Source organism: Zootoca vivipara, chromosome 1 (genome assembly GCF_963506605.1).
Source record: "Zootoca vivipara chromosome 1, rZooViv1.1, whole genome shotgun sequence".
Taxonomy (NCBI): Eukaryota; Metazoa; Chordata; class Lepidosauria; order Squamata; family Lacertidae; genus Zootoca; species Zootoca vivipara.
The window spans coordinates 113,349,110-113,370,358 of record NC_083276.1 but is presented as its reverse complement, the minus strand read 5'-3'; the positions used below and the strand labels follow the sequence as shown (position 1 = coordinate 113,370,358).

Sequence of the window (21,249 nt, the reverse complement as noted above, 5' to 3'; positions counted from 1 at the left end):
TCCTAAGCTCTTTTGTTGGGGTTTTGGATAGCGATGGAAGGAATTTCCCCAATCGAGCCTGACAATTGGTTTTCAAAGCCAATCTATTTACCCCAAAACTTAGTAAACAGTTTGGCTTATTCCAAGCGAAACTGGACTCTGTCAAACCTGTTGATGTCATCTGGTGTGAGTTGGGTCTTGCCATTCCAGCCTCACCTCCTCAGCAAGCCTCTGAGCCTCCTCCTCCCCACCCAACTATTGGTCCTGCTCCTCTCACCCTGCCGCTTACCTGGCTTGCTGACACAGCAGTGGAGGAATTGAAACATCTCTCTGAGTACCACATCCTCTTTTTTGTGTGTACTCTTGAAACCTAGCTTGTACCCACAGTAGCGTGGCAGAGGAGAGAGAAACCTCCCTCTCCTTCCTTCATTATATCACTGCTGATGGAGAAGAAAGGTTGAATAAGTGTGTGGATGAGAAAGATGACTTGTTCTTCTCCATCTCAGGTTAAAGTCCAAGCCAGAGAAGATCTTTGGGGGCTGTAATGCTCACCTCAAAACTGAGCTACTATGAACCACCAGGATTCCACCAGGAAGGAGGTTCAAGGTTTGATGGCAATGCTAGTTTCTATAATGTTATATATTTTGTACTTGTTTCATTAATATAATTTTATTGCTGATCTTAGGGACCCAGGTGGCGCTGTGGGTTAAACCACAGAGTCTAGGGCTTGCTGATCAGAAGGTCGGAGGTTTGAATCCCTGCAACGGGGTGAGCTCCTGATGCTCGGTCCCAGCTCCTGTCCACCAGCAGTTCGAAAGCACATCAAAGTGCAAGTAGATAAATAGGAACCACTCCGACAGGAAGGTAAACGGCGTTTCCATGCGCTGCTCTGGTTCGCCAGAAGCAGCTTTGTCATGCTGGCCACATGACCCAGAAGTTGTCTGCGGACAAACGCTGGCTCCCTCGGCCTATAGAGCGAGATGAGAGCCGCAATCCCAGAGTCGGACACGACTGGACCTGATGGTCAGGGGCCCCTTTACCTTTACCTATTGCTGATCTTATGCTGTTCACTGCCATTATGGGGTTTTTTTCCCTCTTAGTGCTGGCAGTATATACATTTTTGCAAATAAATAAGCAAAAGCTTCTATTTGCCCATAGTTTTGTCTGGGGCCATGTACTGTGACTACTTCTATCAAGTAACTATCAAGGGCTCACGACCAGTTTTTCAGCCTACAGCACTTCTACTTATAACATGACACTGCCCATGTGTGACAAAATCCAGCAATATATATATATATAGGAAAGAGAGGCAAAGTGACACCTCCCAAACTGTTTCTAGTGTATCTACTGTTTCTAGTGTATCTGAAGAAGTGTGCATGCACACGAAAGCTCATACCAAAATATAAACTTAGTTGGTCTTTAAGGTGCTACTGAAGGAATTTTTTTATTTTACCTCCCAAACTGTCACCCACATTTAAATAAATATGTGCCACATACTTATTATCAGATTCTCAGATTCGGCTGCTTTGAAATGAATACATTAATATTTAAAGGTATTACTTATTCTTGTTTTCAAGATTGCAAATGCTATTCTATCATCTTCCTCTAATACTTTGTACTGAAACACAAAGTCTGCCAGCAGAATTTATTTACAAGTAATAGGGGAAACATCTGAGAGGGAGAGAGACAGAAAGAGAAAGAAAGAAAAGCAACAGCATTGCTTCAACCCCCCAGTGTCTGGCGGTGCTGATAATAGAGGTCTCCCCCCACACACACCTTTGAAATTACAATTATTATATAATGCTTTGCATATCTTGTAACTGTTATGTATGAGCAAACCGCATGTACGCACTGGACGGCATGATCCACAAAATGACTTGACTCATTCTTCTTTCTAATGCTGTGAGCTTGTTATTTACACAATGAGTCCCCGCTGAATAACCTCGACAGGCCAATGCTGGCTTTGCAAACATGCAAGATATTGGTTTTAAATGGTATGCAATATAAGCTTATAGGAAAATTCTGTTGGAATCTATTTGGGAACTATTTTGAGAGCATCAAGAAAAGGAATTATAAAAATGAAGGTTAAGAGTGACATATGACTTTTTGAAACTGATTCCCCCCCCAATAGCTAAGAAACCCCTCTACCTCATTTTTTGGGGGTATGCCATTTACTCTATGTGGGGCTACCTTTGAAGGTGACCCGGAAACTGCAATGTATCCAGAATGTGGCAGCTAGACTGGTGACTGGGAGCGGCCGCCAAGACCACATAACGCCTAAGAGACCTACATTGGCTTCCAGTACGTTTCTGAGCACAATTCAAAGTGTTGGTGCTGACCTTTAAAGCCCTAAACGGTCTCGGTCCAGTATAACTGAAGGAGCGTCTCCACCTCCATAATTGTGCCCAGACATTGAGGTCCAGCCAGGGCCGTCTTAAGCGCCCCTGGCGCCGTGGAGCGACGGATACCTCCGGCGCCCGCCCCCCCGCCCCGTTTCCCAGCGCGGTGGGCGGGCGGGTGCAGCGCGCAGCGCGGCTGCCACAACGCGGTTGTCAGACCGGCGGACCGGGCGGGCGCAGCTCGCGGCACCCTCCTGGCGGGTCGGCGCCATGGTGCCCTGCGCCACCGGGGGTCTACCTAGAGCCGGCCCTGGGTCCAGCTCTGATGGCTTTCTGGCGGTTCCCTCACTGAGAGAAACCAAGTTACAGGGAACCAGGCAGAGGGCCTTTTTGGTAGTGGCACCCGCCCTGTGGAACGCCCTCCCATCAGATGTCAAAGAGAAAAACAACTACCAGACTTTTAGAAGACATCTGAAGGCAGCCTTGTTTAGCGAAGCTTTTAATGTTTAATAGATTATTGTATTTTAATATCCTTCTGGAAGCCAGCCAGAGTGACTGGGGAAACCCAGCCAGATGGGCGGGGTGTAAATAATAAATTATTATTATTATTATTATTATTATTATTATTATTATTATCATACTACTAAATTATAGGGGGGGAAGGGAGGTGCTATCCTTCAAAACCAGTGCCGTACACTGCATACACAACCCACAACTTAATGCAGTGATTAAGCAGAGAGTCTTTTTCATCAGTTTGGCATCCTAATATTAAATTATTAAGGTCCAGCCCACAGGCTAGGTACTTTACAGAGATTAGAAAGAGACGGCTCCCAACAGTCAGTGTAAGATGAAATACATGATAAATAAGGGGTCAGGAAATGCAAGGGGCAGAAGAAGCAAATCCTATGGGGGAAGGATTGCCTGAGCTATTTCAACACTTCATGGAGCACTCACTGGGGGGTGGGGAGGGCGGATTCAAAAGATGAGGTGCAGCAAAGGAAAAGGCACAAAGGCAGGAGATGAAAGCAGAAACTCCTGAACTTAAAATGAAGACTGGTGGTGAGGAAAGAGAATAAGGCGGCAGAGAAAGCAAAGGAGGAGGAAGGGAAAAAACCAGTTCAGAAGGAATGGGAGAATGCAGGTTGAGTAACAGAAGCTTGAATGAGGCCCTACAGATAAACAAACACTGCACGCTTTGTCCAGCGAAGAGAACTAATGCACACTGGGGCCTGTGCAAGACCAGCACAGGAATGATGTAAATATGTTTCAGGGCACTGCACTGGTAGCTCAAGCATTTAAATACTTAATAATCCCATTGTGGTCCCAAAGAGCAAGGGGCCAAGGCAGGTTGGTTGCCGCTGTACCAGCAAGAGCTCCTGGTGAGCAACTTGCTCTGACAAAGGCTGGAGCTGAACTGAGGCCCTCGGGTTAGAATTTATTTATTATTTTATATACAATCCTTCATCTGAGGATCATAGGATGGTTTAAAGGTAAAGGGACCCCTGACCGTTAGGTCCAGTCGCGGACAACTCTGGGGTTGCAGCGCTCATCTCGCTTTACTGGCTGAAGGAGCAAGTGTACAGATTCCGGGTCATGTGGCCAGCATGACTAAGCCGCTTCTGGTTTACCTTCCCGCCGGAGTGGTACCTATTTACGGTATCTACTTGCACTTTGACGTGCTTTCGGACTGCTAGTTGGACAAGAGCTGGGACCAAGCAAGAGGAACTCACCCCGTCATGGGGATTCGAACCGCCGATCTTCAGATCGGCAAGCCCTAGGCTCTGTGGTTTAGACCACAGTGCCACCTGTGTCCCATAGGATAGTTTACAGTATAAAAATAACTGCTCATACTAATTACAGGTAGGTAGCCGTGTTGGTCTGACGTAGTCTAAACAAAATTTAAAAATTCCTTCTAGCAGCACCTTAAAGACCAACTAAGTTTTTATTTTGGTATGAGCTTTCGTGTGCATGCACACTTCTTCAGATACAGATATTTTGCTCATACTAACTTTGTTTTGTAGAGATCCTTTGTATTTGCAAACACTCACAAATATTCCTGTGTTATATTCCTGTGTGTAAGGATTAACAGATGGACCACAGTGGCTAAGAGGATTACTCTGCAAGCCTGGAAGGACCTCAACTACCTAACACCCAATGAAGATCTCACTGCCCATTTTAAATTCGATCACATGGCTTGTAATTATATATTTCATTTGGACATTTGGGCTGCTTATGTTAATTTAGGTCAGAACTAAGAAAATATTCTTATTGTTAATGTCAATACTGTTCTGTTATTGTTTTAATTATTATTATTATTTGCTTGCTTTCATCTTTTTCTTTCTACTATATTCTCAAAACAAAACAAAACAAAAAACAAACAAAAACGAGTAACATTAATGTGGAAATATTGCTTGCTAACTCTGAAATTTTGCAAGATTTAGCACTAAGCCTTATGCAACCGGACTGACTGAACAGTTATTAGGAACATAATATAGAGGCAGGTATACTACAATAACTTCTCCAGTTTCCTAGATACAAAACCAGAGAGTTGTAGAGTTACATGCAATTTAAAAACCATCCAAACCAATTTCCATTCTCTTAAGGCAGAGTCGTGCATTCATTGTTTCTCCCAACCTCGAGTTACACACACCAAATCAACAATGTGCCACAAACAGAACACAGGTGCAGAAAGCCGGGTGAACACCCTCAATATGACACAACCGCAGCCTTCTTAACCTCTTCCTAACCCTCCAGATTTCTTGGACCATTAGCCCCAGCCACCATGGCCAATAGTCAGGAGTGGTGAGAGGGGGACTCTAAAGCAGCATTGGGGCATCAGGGTGAGGTAGGCTGCCCAAGCAAAGTGAGCAAAGCTGTATCCTGTAAGGGAAGGCAAACATTGCCTGCTGTTTCGCTGATCAAGTGTCATAAGCTCAGTGCAAAAAGGAGGGGGGAGTTTAAATATCTCTTTAATGGCTGCCCAGGAAGGAAATAATCCACTGATCTCTGAGAAAGTTTCAGACAGGGATCAGGGAGAAAAGAAGAGAGATTAGGTGTATCAAAATGAATAGGAGGGTGAATATCCTACCTCTCAATATTTCTACAAGAAGCTGCACTCACAAGCCAAAGTTTACAAAGCAAGCTGTATAGGTGGCAAGCATTCACAAAGGTTGAATAATTCATTAAACACTGGGACAAAAATATCTGGGCAGTAGTGGCTGGTGAGGTGGCACATGGGTGCTCCAAAACCACGAGCAACTGAGATTTGCCAAGCGGGAGCGGGGAGTTAGGAGTTTGGCACGGTGCAACATCAGATCGGCCCCACTGCACCACACCATGCCAAGCTTCCTGTCCCTCTGCTCTCTCAGTAAGCGCCAGCGACCCACCATATTGTAAAGCCAGGAGAGGAACAGTGCCTCACCGGTCTCTGCTGCTCCTGGGATCCCAGCGCCAGTCTACCTTTCTCTAACATTTACAACTCCATTGGCAACGAGCAACGTGTGATGTGCTTCACTGTAGGAAGCAAAGAAAGCAAAAAAAGCAAGGGCAATTGGGTGGGTGGGTGGGGAATTGCAACATTGGTTACTCACGGTATTGAAATTTGGGAAAAGTCCGACAGCAGGACTGCCATCCACTGGGAAGGACATAAATGGTTTGATATCCAGAGAGGGCTGCATCAGGAGCGTAGGCGTGCGGACAAGGGTAGGGAGCGTAGTTGTGTGGCACGTGCTGCCTGCAGAGAGAAAAATATTTCAAAAAAAAGGATTTATTTAATAATAATAAAAACCCACACTTTAACCCACATTGTAGGCATTAAAACATGCCCCCCCAATCCTTACTGGTGAATTCTGTTTGAACCTAAACAACATCACCATTTGGTGGTAAGAATGAATGCAATTTGTCCTCATAAAGAACAAAAAGGACTTTTACATTATCAGAACTGTTCGGAGTCTGCAAAACTGAGAAACTTTGCCCCAGCAACCAAAGCTAGAAGTGTCAGTTCATAAAAAGGTCCTTAAGTACATGTTGAACGATGTTCTACATCAGGCATCCCCAAACTTCGGCCCTCCAGATGTTTTGGACTACAATTCCCATCAACCCTGACCACTGGTCCTGTTAGCTAGGGATCATGGGAGTTGTAGGCCAAAACATCTGGAGGGCCGCAGTTTGGGGATGCCTGTTCTACATTGTATGTGTGTCACATGATTTTTAGACAATGCAAATTAATTGCACATTCAACTGAGGATTTTGCTAATTATTAAAACCAGGCATATGAAAAATAGGTTTTATTACAATTATTTATATTTATCACAGCACTGTCATAACTACATAAGGTTAAAGAATGCACTACTATAAATTATCCCACTCCAATGAAATATCTACCAAATCCATAGTCTGTTGCCTTACAACCTCAGTCTATGAATCAATTATATTAGTTTGACAAGCAATGAGACAGCTTCATAATCCATCTGCTTTTTCAGTTCAGACCACACGGTTCATTATCTTTCCCACTTAGCTCATCAAAACAACAACTCCCATCAGTCTCATCCAGTAATCCTTTACTGGATGCTTCCCCTTATGTTTTTCTATAATTCTTGTTTTAATAAGAAAGTAATATACTACCGTTTCTCATTATGCCCAACCTTCTTGAGTTTTCGGTCAACTGATCTACCTTCCTCAAATCTGCCAGCCACAAAAGCTCTTCAAATTTACGTTTCCATCAAACGGATGTCTTCCTCCACCTTCCAACAGATTGTTTCAAAGCACAAAGATAAAACGAAGAGCCCAATCATAGCCTCAAGCATTTTGGCTCTCCAGAAAAATATTAAAAATTGTGCCCTCTGTACGTGCAACTTACCTGACCGTGACTTGTCAAGCCTGTTAAGTATAGGCTACACACCAAATATATTATATGGCATCAACTGACTTTATTTGAAGGCCAAAGGCCAAATGTTTAAGAAGAAACAGGAGGAGAACACTTAAAACAAGCAGGCTTGCTGCTCTTTGCTAGGGTGCGCACACAGAGCTCATATTCTGCAGGCTCCACAGGACAAAAAGTTGTTCCTTAAAGATATATCAGCACCATTTCATAAAAGTTGCACATATCACAAAGCCAAAGCAGAGGTTCTCCTTCATACACATCACTTATTATTCAATTTTGATAGTGATGGTGGGCAGATGTCTCCACTGTAATATTTGCCTCAATAACTCTATGCCAGCAGTTCCTGACATGGCACCATGAGTGCACTGGTGCCTTTCAGATCTTCTCCTGGTGCCCACAAAGTTCACCACCGCCACTCCCTTGGTCCTGAAGTGCTCAGAATGGGTACCCTTTTCCTCCCTTGCTCAAAAATCCAAATGTGTCCATTAGTCTAAAAGGGTTAGTGATCCCTGCTCTATACATTGGATCCCAAAGGGCTGTTGAATACTCGGCTATGCTCCATATGTGGCCTCAGAATCCTTCACTGCCTCATCCACATCTTACATTCCGAGGGATTATATAGCACAAGGTGATTTGCTGGAAACAGCCATCCCCCTGGCAGACCCTCCAAGTGTCCCTATTTTCCAGGGACAGTCTTGGATTTACAGAAGCCATCCTGGTTTCTGATTTGAACGTCCCACTTTTCCTTAGGCTGTCCCTATCTTCATCGGAGAAATATTGGAAGGTATGGAGTTATGTGACCCCCCAAGCCAAGGAGATAACCAACTATGCAACCTTTAGAAAACACCTGAAGGCAGCCCTGTATAGGGACCTATTTTAAACATTTAATGTTTTATTATGTTTTTATATATGTTGGAATCTGCCCAGAGCGGCTGGGGCAACCCAGTTAGATCGGTGGGGTATAAGTAATAATAATAATAATGGAATAGGACATCCCTGTTTTCATTGGAGAAATGTTGGAGAGTATGCCCTGGGGATATTCTTTCTGACACATACTAATACAGTGGTACTTCGGTTTATGAACACAATTGGTTCCGGAAGTCTGTTCATAAACTGAAGCATTCATAAACTGAAGCGAACTTTCCCATTGAAAGTAATGGAAAGTAGATTAATCCGTTCCAGACGGGTCCGCGGAGTACTCAACCTGAAGCGTACTTAACCCGAAGCATGGGTGTAATTGGTTCTGGAAGTCTGTTCATAAACTGAAGCGAACTTTCCCACCGAAAGTAATGGAAAGTGAATTAATCCGTTCCAGATGGGTCCGCGGTGTTCGTAAACCGAAAATTCATAAACCGAGGTGTTCGTAAACCGAGGTTCCACTGTATATTAATGCTTCCATGAGTTTTATTCATTTATTTCTTTATTAAATTTATGTACCCTTCATCACAAGACCCCAAGAGCGGTTCGCAGAATAAAACTTCCACCAAAGCAACAACAAGAGGAAGGCCAAGTCCCCACACCTCTTGCTGTTTCGGTTCTGTGTATGCTGGAACGTTATATAACTTGATTTGGCATCTCATCTCATTTCAATCAATCACCACTAAGGCTGGATTGAGACACATCAAAGAAGCGTTTCAGTTAAATGTGTTGTAAATTTAAACAGGGGGAAAACAGGTAGAGAAAAATGGGACTCCACAGCGCCCTCTGGTGGCACCATGTTATATCACATATACAACACATATAAATTACTTTTTCTTTGCCAATCTAGCTGAGTTTTGTGTTTTACTTCCAGGGCTATAGGAAATTGGTTGTGGGAGAAGAATACTGGACTAGATGGTCCTTAGGTCCTAGTCCTGCAGGGCTCCTCTTTTATATGCCCTGGTGAGTGCTCTTTTAATAATAATAATAATAATAATAATAATAATAATAATAATAATAATAATTTATTATTTATACCCCGCCCATCTGGCCGGGTTCCCCCAGCCACTCTGGGCGGCTTCCAAAAAAACAGAAATTCTAAAATACAAAAATCCATCAAACATTGAAAGCTTCCCTAAACAGGGCTGCCTTGAGATGCCTTCTAAAGGTCTGGTAATTGTTCTCTTTGACCTCTAGTGGGAGGGCATTCCACAGGGTGGGTGCCACTACCGAGAAGGCCCTCTGCCTGGTTCCCTGTAACTTGGCCTCTCGTAATGAGGGAACCGCCAGAAGGCCCTCGGAGCTGGACCTCAGTGTCCGGGCAGAACGATGGGGGTGGAGACGCTCCTTCAGGTATACCGGACCGAGGCCATTTAGGGCTTTAAAGGTCAACACCAACACTTTGAATTGTGCTCGGAAACGTACTGGGAACCAATGTAGGTCTTTTAGGACCGGTGTTATGTGATCTCGGCGGCCGCTCCCAGTCACCAGTCTAGCTGCCGCATTCTGGATTAGTTGTAGTTTCCGGGTCACCTTCAAAGGTAGCCCCACGTAGAGCGCATTGCAGTAGTCCAAGCGAGAGATAACTAGAGCATGCACCACTCTGGAGAGACAGTCAGTGGGCAGGTAGGGACTCAGCCTGCGTACCAGATGGAGCTGATAAACAGCTGCCCTGGACACGGAGTTGACCTGCGCCTCCATGGACAGCTGTGAGTCTAAAATGACTCCCAGGCTGCGCACCTGGTCTTTAAGGGCCACAGTTACCCCATTCAGGACCAGAGAGTCCTCCACACCCGCCCGCCTCCTGTCCCCCACAAACAGTACTTCTGTCTTGTCAGGATTCAATCTCAATCTGTTAGCCGCCATCCATCCTCCAACCGCCTCCAAGCACTCACACAGGACCTTCACCGCCTTCACTGGTTCTGAGCCATCTCTGAAAGAGCTGCTGCCTCACCTTTTATCTTCTGTGCAACTTACCTTGGCCCTTGTTGTCTGTGTTGTCATTCAGGCCTCATGTTTGCACTTATTTTTAGGCACTGAGATTACTAGCATCTTGAAAACTATATAGCATGAGACGTGGCTGACAAAGTGAATAATCACAAACGGTTGTTAACGTCCCTACCCGGCTGGCTGTGCTTCTGCTTTATGAGGAATTTATCCTGACAGATAATGTGCAAAAAATACAATCCAACTTTCCTCCCCCATTGTTTACTGAATGCAAAACTTTCTTTAAAATCTTCTAAGTAAGTTGGTGCCTGTAGTTTGCATAAGCCCTGAGAAACACGTTGACAGTTGTGCTTAATTATCTGTAAGTCAGGAGCTTATTCAAGTGTATTCATAAATACAAAAAATACTGCTAAAGGCACTCTAACATGCAAATACCATCCTCCGTAAATCTGCACTGAGGTGGTAGGGAGTATCAGCAGGAAAAGAAAACTGGAGGAAAACGTCTAAAGCTTTATCAGCTGGTTCTGAGTAATTATATTGAAAAATAATATATATATATATATGATAAGAATAATATTGGAGAAAACTGTGTATTGAAACTTGCTTAACCTAAATCATATATCCCAGTTTTACAGCGGCCTTTTAAAGTACGCTTCACGCAGAGTATACGCAGTCAGAAGTTGACCTGGCTAAGAAAACACCACCAAGAGCATAGAGTATTATTTCCCTTATATGAAACCCCTTACTAGCTGCACACTGGTAAAAGTATGCAGATGAAAATACAAATGGTTGGGTTTCTTTAACTGAAAAACAAACTGAATCTAAAGAGACTTTAAACTAAAGATAAATGCTTTCTCTCTTAGCAATGTTATCTGCCCACTTTCCAAACCTCCCACAAAACTCCCATTAAACTACCCAAGATTTAACAGCAAACTAACTTTATAACTAAGCAACTCTCATACTAAGATTCAACTGGGAATCTCTTAAACTGAGAACAACTGAGAGAGTGATCTACTTAGAGATGAATCAAACTGAAAGATCTAACTAAGAGATACAGAAGGCTTTCTGGCAGAGCCTTATATACAAAAAGCAGAGCCCACGCCTGTGAGCAATTAACAGAAACACCGGCACCTGTTTCTCTTAAACAGACAGTATTTACATTAGACCAGCTCTAAAGTAACTTGACTATTCAAAAAATCCAACAAATTAACCATAAAGTCCAGTACAGTATCCACATGTTATATTTAATTAAATATCCTTCCTTCAATTGGATGTTACAGTTATTGTCAAATTGAAGTCTGTCAGTACACTCTGATGCTCATCAATTGTTTATTGCTCTGTATAATAGAATGTCATTGCACAGCCTCTACTGGAGGATTTGTAGTGCTGCGTCACAATCCTGAAATTGCATGAAGTCAGAGCTGGGTAGAGGAACAAAAGCGAAGGCAGGTAGCCCAACAGCAGGGACCATGGCATGGGAGTGAGAAGGGAGCGACATTGAGAAGGGAGCAAGTTTGCTACACAAGAGTATCAAATTAACTTTAGCTGTGCAACCTGAATTTCGCTGGTATGTGACCGAGTAGCACCAGTCTGGAAGCACCCTTATAATTTGCATTTGTAGGTACCCAGTAGGACTCAGGTGGCGCTGTGGGTTAAACCACAGAGTCTAGGGCTTGCTGATCAGAAGGTCAGCGGTTCGAATCCCTGCAACGGGGTGAGTTCCCGTTGCTCGAAAGCACATCAAAGTGCAAGTAGATAAATAGGGACTGCTCCGGCGGGAAGGTAAACAGCGTTTCCATGCACTGCTCTGGCAGCAACTTTGTCATGCTGTCCACATGACCCGGAAGCTGTCTGCGGACAAACGCCGGCTCCCTCGGCCTATAGAGCGAGATGAGCGCCACAACCCCAGAGTCGGACACGACTAGACCTGATGGTCAGGGGCCCCTTTACCTTTAGGTACCCAGTGCTTTCTAACCTCAAGGGAGTTAGCATTTCCCCTGGACTTCTCACCACTTGATCAAATAGGGAGCACTTAAGCCATCAGCATTCAAAATGAAAAGCTTCCCACAAAATAAAAAATGATACAAAATAGGGTACAGGGTTTAATGCTGTGATCCCTGAATATCTGACAGCCACAGCACACTCCCCCCCCCCATTAAACTTCAGTGTGTGTGCCTTGGCACACAGCTTGGGAATTGTGCACACATTTAGTAGGCTTTCTCACGGAAGCCAGAGAAGAGCCCAAAGGTCAAACACACAACCACAGCTGCAAATCATGGCTAAATGGGAACCCTAAAAAGCCTCAGGCTCAGTCAACATTGGTGACAATGTTTCCTTAAGCAGCACTTACATCGCTCCTTGGGAGTTTGTTTTCCTGTCACCGTTTCCTGATCTCTTGTAGCTGCCAGTATTCAGAGGGAGCCAGCAATTCTGTCTGTACAGGCTCTAGGTAAGACTGACATGAGAAGAAATACTGACTCATCTTTATGGTTTTTGTCAATCTTATTCTTGTATACATATTTTAAAACAACCTGCTTTCAAGGTCACGTCGGGTGAAAAGATATAGGCAAGGACCATAAAGAAACAAATAAATTAGGGATGTGGACAGAGCTGTCTTTCCTATTGGGCTTACTGGTGGCCTCGCCTTTCCCTGCATGCCCGCCAGATGTCAATCATATGGCGGGCGGGCTTGCAGCTTCATTCCCAAGCCTCCACAGGAGGAGAGCGATCCCTGCAGAGGCTTGGGAAAAGGTTGACAACTCTGGGAAATGGGGGGGGCGCTGCTGGAGGGATCTTTGCACCACAGTGCTGGATATTGCTTAAGACAGCCCTGGATGTGGAACCCCCCCCCACTCCAGCCTGCCAGGCTTCTCTCATTCCAGCACTGGGATGGAAGCAGTACCCTCCCCACTTCTTAGCTGAACAGTATAGATCAGGCATCCCCAAACTGCGGCCCTCCAGATGTTTTGGCCTACAACTCCCATGATCCCTAGCTAAGAGGACCAGTGGTCAGGGATGATGGGAATTGTAGTCCAAAACATCTGGAGGGTCGAAGTTTGGGGGTGCCTGGTATAGATCCAACTAAGGAGCAGAGGTGGTCCAGTTTTCATCCTGATTGCAGAGTGCTGCATGGGGAGGCTTTGACCTCCTCATGCTGTGGCTGGGAAGAAAATTGACAGCTGTCACTTTGGCTGAAGCAATAGGCAGTTTTCATCTCCACCCTGAGTGCTTTGCAACTCCTCAGTTGATCCTAGACCAATCGGCTGAGAAGCAGAGAGGATGCAATTTTCATTCACATCTTGGTGTGTGTGTGTGTGTGTGTGTGTGTGTGTGTGTGTTTGTGTTGAACTTCTCTATCCAGCATGCTCCAGTATGAATGAAAACAACCCACCTGTTCCTACACAGATCAGCTGAGTAGGGAGAAGATATGTGTCACAGAGGTGCGCTGCGACTACTCTAAAGTAACGACTCTCCAGACCGCTGCCTTTTCATGCTTTTATTGTGTGCAGGCTATTTACAGTGCTAGAGCTGTACAGGGTACATGTTCTCAGTCTGACCCAGAACCCTGGAGTGACGCTTCCCGCGTTTTCTTCCAACATAAGAGTCTGGGCACCCCAAATCTCCTTCCGCGCTTCCTCCTGTGTAATTCCGGAACCGGGGGAAAAAGGGGTCTCCTTTCCATGTTTTCCTTCTCCCCCCTTTCCCCCGCTCTCTCTTCCTCCCTCACGTGCAGCAGAGGCTCTGGTATTCTGCCAGAGCCCTGTCCCCTACTTCCTCTTTCCCCACTGGACTCAGCCCCCTCTCCGCTGGCTTCGCTGCTGGTGGAAGAACTGCTCCTCAAGATTGGAGGGGGCTCTCTGTACTGTTTTCCCCTCACAATATGGCATGTCTATGTTTGTGTGATTACATGCATGTTTGAGGTGTGGGTGTCTGTACTTACCCACTTTGAGCTTTGCCCAACCCACTGCTGGAATACAGTTCCACCAGCATTCTGTCAAAGTTCACAGCTCTTAGGTTATCCCAAACCATGGTTTAGAGGTCATTGAGAATGTACTATGGAGAGCGTCTCATCCTCTCTTCTCCTTCTTCATGCATGAGAGGAGGAAAATGGAAGTTTCCACTTTTGGTAATATTTGCATATAATGGTTTAGCACAGATGAGCCTTCATGAGTGAAATCTCAGGCTTGTGCACTCTCCTGTCCTCTTCCCCCCACGTGACAAAGAGGAGGGCTTCTGCAGAGTGCAGTTTCGCTTTGCAGAAATCTTAGCCTAGACATGATGTTGAGACCAAGGCTCATTGTTTTTTAAAAAATACCCTCTGGTCAGTTTCTAAGCAAGCTAACTTTAAAACATTACCTATGAAGCTGGCTTGTTTTAAACCAGGCTCCTGGTTTGTGTGTAATGATATATAATGATATCATTATAAGCTGAAGTTCTTGGAAAGCCATTCCCCTGGCCATAGGAGAGGAGAAGATGGGAGTGGAGGAGTCACTAATGAAAACCATGGTTTAGCTTTATGTGTGAACTAGAACATTTTGTAGGAACCTGGGAAACAGTGGTTTGTTCTAAGGTTGTTTTAAAATGATGAACTGCAGCTTGTTCTTTTCTTGTAAAAAAAAAGTGCTTGGTCTCCTCCTCTCATGAGAAGAAGAGGAAATGGGGAGCAAGAGCCTGAGGTCCACCAAAATGGTTTCCTAATCACTAAAGTCATCATAGCTTAGGCCAGCCTTTGCAAACCTGGCACCTCCCTCCTCCCAATGTTTTGGATTACAATTCTATTCAGCATACCTGAACTCAGCAGGAATGCACAGCAGGCTGGGGAACCTGTGGCCCTGCAGATGTGGGTGGACTACTGTTCCTCTCATTCCCAGCCACTGGCCAACCTGGCTAAGGCTGATGGGAAATAAGAGTCTGAAGGTTCCACTACTGATGTACAGGGCTGTAGTATGTTTAACCATTTTTTACCAAGAGCTTCACAGAGCTCTAGAGCTGTCTCCTAGCAACTTCACTGCAGTTGTAAAAATCCAAGCTGAACTACTAATTTCATATTCAAGAACATACCAAAAAAATGCAACGAGCAAAGGTGAAAAATGCAGGAGGTGGGTGACAGCCACGGATTAAATAATCAAGAGTGTGTTCCTATGCATGTTTAGGATCATTAGACTAAATCACAGTGCTCAGTACTGCTTACTCTTGGGAGACATGTGCACAGATTTGCAGCCTTAGAATGAGACCAGTACTTGCGAAATATATTAACACCCCACCCTTTCTTTCTACTCTGAGGCCCTTGTCAAGCAAGTGTTTGCTCCTCTCTCCCTAAACATTTCTGACAACACTAGCAGGTTAAAGATAACCAGAGGGGCCAGCTTATATTCACTTCCATCAAGAACTATCACATCAAACACAGAATCCCGCCAACGTTTCCTCTAAAGGTCAGGGACATTTACACCAATGCCCAATCAAATTTGTATGCAAATTGGACTTAAGCTAGCAAGAACACTGACACAAGAAAGATGTAGCTGCCAATTTTCATTGTAACTATGAATGTAACAGATGTTTACAATTTAATTAGCATTTTAATGATAAGGACAATTTAGTGTGTAAAATACAGACGGTTTCGAACTGTTAGTCAACCTTGGGCATGCAAATATTCATTTGCAAGATTTGCATTCCATTTTCTATGAAGTTCAGTACAGCTTACCAAACACAGTATTACAAGACAGCTTAATAAACACAACATTACAAAATTCGAACAGGCCAGACACACACTACCCCAAACTACAGAATAGCTGTAGTATTCTGTAGCAATGACTGATATATTGCTGACATTTTCCTATAAATTTAGGAATCTAAAGAGGACTGTGCACACACAAGAACAGGTTTTAAGATGGCAATGTGCCCTATTTTACAGAGGATGACACTGTGTTTGAAGGGCTTTCCAGTCCAAGCACAGTTTAAAGATAAAGAACCGTAAGCAGAGAGAACAGGGAATGGCTTTGAAGTCCCCACCCCAAACTACTGACACCTGGGCAGCAGACTGAGCAGGCATACAGATGACCTGGACAACCTCCCCTGCCATGGTATTTCTATTTAAATTATAACAATTATTTCTAAATTTGCATTTGTACTTATAAACTTGCGCATGCAACTGTTATGGCAACCTGTGTCCTATTTTGTCCTCGTGATACATCAAAAGCCATTCCTGAGTTCAGGAATGGTTTTTCAGAGGGTACAGGGAGCTCCAGCAATGGGTGCTTGAAAAGCCTCGGTCCAGGGAACGAAGACCACTGGAATCCTGACTGTATTTCCATCAGTCATTCCCTCCCCACCACTTTAAAGCAATTTTTAAGCTTGCAAGTTATTTTATAGAAAGAAGATTGTTTACATGCACATTTCTCACTTTCAGTCTTCTTAGGCATCAAATTACCTGGATTGAAGAAGTCTTTTAAGTTAAACACACCATGGATTTATTTTGCTGCATTAGTTTCCTTGGTGCTTATTTTCCTTCTTTGCCTATTTCAGCAATGTCTACTCTTATTCCTCCTACAAACAAAATTCAAGGCAAAAGAACCAATAGATTTTGCCAAAATGTTATCGCCCTTTGCCCAGAGCTCTGTATGCAATTCTGAAAGGCTGTAGAAGAAAAGCAGTTTGTTGCATGAGCAAAAACAAACAAACAAACAAACCCATCCGCTTATCAACAGACCACTTGTGTGTCCAAGTGACCCACTCACTTAAATGGATCAGCAATTCTCTTTACTCAAAGAGCTGTACACGTGAATTGGTTGCATCCATTTAAATAAACGGAACAGTTAGCTCTGTGACCGTAATCCCTTTGTTCACATCAAGGCTCTTAAGCTCATAAGGTTGCACTGGATTTGGCACTAGGCGTGCAATCATCAAAATGCTTGGAAGTTCTGTTCCAGTGAGTCAGACCATTTGTCAAGCTAGCTCCGTACACTGCACTGGTCAGCAATGGGTTTCAGAGTTCAACCTGGGGAAGATTGAACTTGCTGCCTGCAAAGTGTGCTCTGCCGCTGAGTTATTGATGTGGTGTGAGCCCAAATCAAGCCCAAGCAACTTCAAAGCCCAATCTGTGCCCACCTCAGACTGAAACTATTATAATTCAAGCAGGGATGCTCACATTTCCAGGCCGCCGCCCCCGCCCCCCCCACTTTAAATAATTGTTCTATCATAAAGGCTCTGCTCAGATATCACAGTAAACTGTGGTTTGTCACAATGGCAGTGAGGCCAGTCAAACCACTGCTAGGGATTCTAGCATCTGCCAGCCTCATGATCCCTAGTGACAACTGCATGCAACAATAATTCATAGATTGGTGTGTGCTCTGATTTGAATGGATTCAAATTCAGCTCAATGGAGCTTTCTGCATAGGGGCATGCACAGAGATGTTACGGTCAAATACTGTATACATTTACTTGGGAATAAAATTATCCATTAAAATTATTGGGGACTTATTTCTAAGTATGAGTGAAAAGGGTTGTGGTCTTTGTGTACATGGAGCTATGTTATCCAACAGGAGGAGGAAGGGCCCAATTGGTGGTGTCACCCCAACTGTGAATCCTACTTCCCTTGGTGTCATTTTGGTGCCAGGTACAGACCCTTTTATTTTCCCATGCTTTTTTAATATTCTGCATACATGTATTGGTTTTCATGAAGAGTTTTGTCTGATTTGATTTCTTCCAATTTCAAACTCTTATTTCATATTGTGGGCAATTTACTTTATTAAAGGTTTAATTTTGCAAGCCATTCATGGCATCCATTGAAAGTTGCCTTAGTAACCAAGTAGCCAAACCAACTGAACTGAAATGGAAAAGGTGTTGCAGATGGGAGAGATCTGCAACACCCATTAATTCTTCTGTACCCATGTGCTCAAAACTGGGCTATCTCGTAGACATTACATCAAACACCTGCTTGCTTTTAAAAGCTCTCACATTACAACACAGGTGACCCTAACAGATTCTGGACTTCAATGCACAAAATGCATGAAATGCCATGAAAAATGATGAAAATGTATCAGAATGATTATATTCATGTTTAAAATATGAAGGCTTGTTTCCATTAAAAATCCTTTAACTTTGGTTTTAGATCCTGAAATTACTTTCATAAGCTTCAATGCAATTAGTTTCACAAGCTTCAATTCAGGTAATTCCATTACTTCACAAGATAAAAGTGTATCCTGATCCGTCAACTAACAGCACAAGGAAAACTATCTGCGGGATTGGTTTTGACAACAGAAAGGCATCAGATTTTTCGGGTGCTGCAGGGGGAAGCAGTAAAAGTTCCCTCCCCACTTCTGCTGGCCAGAGCAGCCCCCTCAGGGAAGTTCCACTGCAGGGGATGCTCCCAGCAATGGTAGCAAAGTCAGGATCATTGCCAATTGCACAGCACTTTACAAAACATCATTATTGATTACAAAGTAAAAGCTAAATGCTTTATGAAGAGCATTACTTCTCACAACAAACGTTCCCACTGAAATAATGGAGAACTTTAAAAGTGCTAAATTTTGGATAAACTGAGCATTTAAAAGCCTTCTTCAAACACTAAATCACAGTCAAATTTCCACCTCTCATTCTGCAGTCTCTTGTTACAGCTGTCCTTAGCATTTATTTATTTTTTCCCAAAGGAGAGGCACCTTGGAGTCAGTACCCATAAAGTCTCAGATATTCTTTCTGTTTTCTATATGTTCCCAGAATCATTGCCCAGGTTGTTTCTGTTAATAGTGCAATTCTAGCCCTGTCTACCAAGAATAGCTCCTATTGAAATTAGTAGTGACCAGCAGGGTGCGAGTGCTCTCCCAGTTTCTGCTTACTGGTGGGGGACGATGACAACATGGCAGCTGGGTGCTCTACAGGTGTGGGCACAGTGGCAGACCCAATCAGACAATCATCTGCATCCACAATGTGCTGCCTTGGCCCTCCTCCTCTCTCTCCTGGTAAGCGGGAGCGAAGCACTGTGTTCCAAAGCCTGGAAAACAAAGTACTATTCCCTTTGTTGCCTCTCGACTGCTCCAAAGTAAATGTGGTTAGGATTGCAGCCTTATTTTCCTTATGAGCAACACCTTGGATTTTGGGAAAATTCAGTTACAAGAACTTGGGAGAGAGGTGTGTGTGAAAAAAGTGATACCCCCCTCTCTTTTTTTAAAAAAATCTGCCATTTCAGAAGGAAATATCAGGTTTCCTTCTAGACAGGTACTCAAGCAGTGTAGCCCCATGGAGGTCTAGGTTTGGTTGCATTTCTTTAAGGTTACGGGCTCACCATAAACTTTCATATTAATTTACTCACATTATTCTCTCCCTTTAAACTTCTCAAGTACCAGCCCTGGAGAGTAAGCAGGAAATTAATGTTTTTGTTTTCCATTAAAAGATTAAAAAACCACCAAACCCCCCCCCCCAAGAAAAACCTTAATAACATTGTTATGTCAAAATTCAACATAAAAACCCCTCCCCCCTTTAAAGATTTACAGCACCGGGTAGACTTTACTAATTCACTATCGAAATCTTGTGAGCCCTGTAAAAACATGCTTATACTATCACTCAGGTTATTATTTTAAGGATGAGTATATAGGTATCGCTGCACCAAAGGAAGCATTCTTCTTTTAAGCCAAATAAAGTTCATTTTTATTTTCACTGTTGTCTTTCCATAGAGAATACTACTGAAAGAGTTTAAATACTGAACTGTTAAAAAAACAGAATCAATCAACAGCTGAAGGGTCACAGGTTTAGGAGAGCTGACGAAGTACTATTTACTACAATAATAATTGACTAATGACATCACTCTAGGTTATGCCTACCCCGCTGTGATTAGCATAGGTAGAGACAAACTACTTCTGGCTTGGCAGGTACCGTATAGCGGCATCCTCTGCTTGGTACAAGCCGTAACTGTTAGGAAATCCAGTGTAGAATTTGCTGCTACAAGATGTGGAGATGGCCACTGAGTTTAGAAAGAGTTAATTCATGTAAGGTTGATAGTATTTGTCATAGCTAAATGAAGCTTCTGGGGTTAGTGGCAATGTACATATTGGGTACCAGTTGCTGGTGGTAGGAGCAGGGGAAGGGGGACAAACAACAGAGGAGGCAGTTACCTTATCTTTCTGCTAAACATGTAAGCTTTATGGAAGCATTTGACTGGCTCATGGTGGAAGCAGGATGCTAAACTTGACCTAATCTAGTGATGTTTAAACTAGGAAGTTAAACTTGGCCTCATCTAGTGAGAATCCAGCATGACCTTCCTTAAATTTTTAAAAGAAAATGAAGGCCATTTTCTCACTTTGACCTCTTTGTTCCTATTTTACCCATTCCCAAACTCCCTCAACTTGACACCCAGTTCCCCTCAGTGTTACTACATGACTGCATGAAGAATTCAGCCAACAAAACCAAGCAACTTGCTTAAAAAGTCTTCACACACTTAATGTAGGCCCCCTCGCTTCACAATGTACCACATTACCAAATCCAAGGAAAATAGGTTTAATTAATCTGTAGCTGAGATTATTAAGAGATGGCAACTTTTTCTGACACTGTGGCAAAAGTTTTCACAATAAATCTGTCAATATTTTAAAGTGCCACAAAGCTTTTTTTTCCTTTTGTTGTTTCTTATGTTGCAACATCCCACCCAGAATTTATCATTTTATCGTTCCTTGTAAATGACAGCATTTCCATCAGAACACCAGTCTGAAAAAGACGATTCCATGCCTTTTCATAGACAAGAGGAAACATGACACTTATTACGGTATATTACCTCAGAGTTCTGGATCACAACTCATGAAGAGAGGTTTTGTTGTTATTTTTTTGCCATTCCTCTGTGGGTCTATTTTGAAGTACATATAATCAGAAATCCAGAAACACACACCTCTCAATGCTTTCTCAAGTTTTCTCAAACACTCTGTTCATCTTTCACTGATGTTACATATGTATGTATAAGAAGCTGACAAGGAAATCCTTGGCCAACCTGAAGACATATAAAGGCTAGCATTTCAAATGCACCAAGAACTGTTATTTCATTGAATGTGGCTGCCAGTCACTTATTATTGTTTTGTGCAAGCAGATGCTCAAGGTATATTTCACATTTATTTCCTTACACGTATATGGCTTTCGTTTTGACACGGGCTGTTTTGACATCTGACACTGTTGCACTTACTTCCTTTTCAATATTTATAATCACAAGAA

The 21,249-nt window shown here is 43.4% G+C and overlaps 1 protein-coding gene across 10 annotated transcripts in view; it reads right to left on the bottom strand.

Moving 5' to 3' along the window:
* Positions 1–21,249, bottom strand: part of ZNF385B (zinc finger protein 385B) — a 148,070-nt gene that overhangs the window by 62,548 nt on the left and 64,273 nt on the right. For 9 of the 10 annotated variants that reach the window (XM_060280536.1, XM_060280541.1, XM_060280543.1 and 6 more), the window contains exon 2: positions 5,909–6,051. In XM_060280536.1, coding sequence (XP_060136519.1) covers positions 5,909–6,051 — 143 coding nt within the window. Of the gene's footprint in view, positions 1–5,908; positions 6,052–12,415; positions 19,515–21,249 lie in introns of those variants that run through there. The other variant, XM_060280571.1, reaches the window with a different exon arrangement.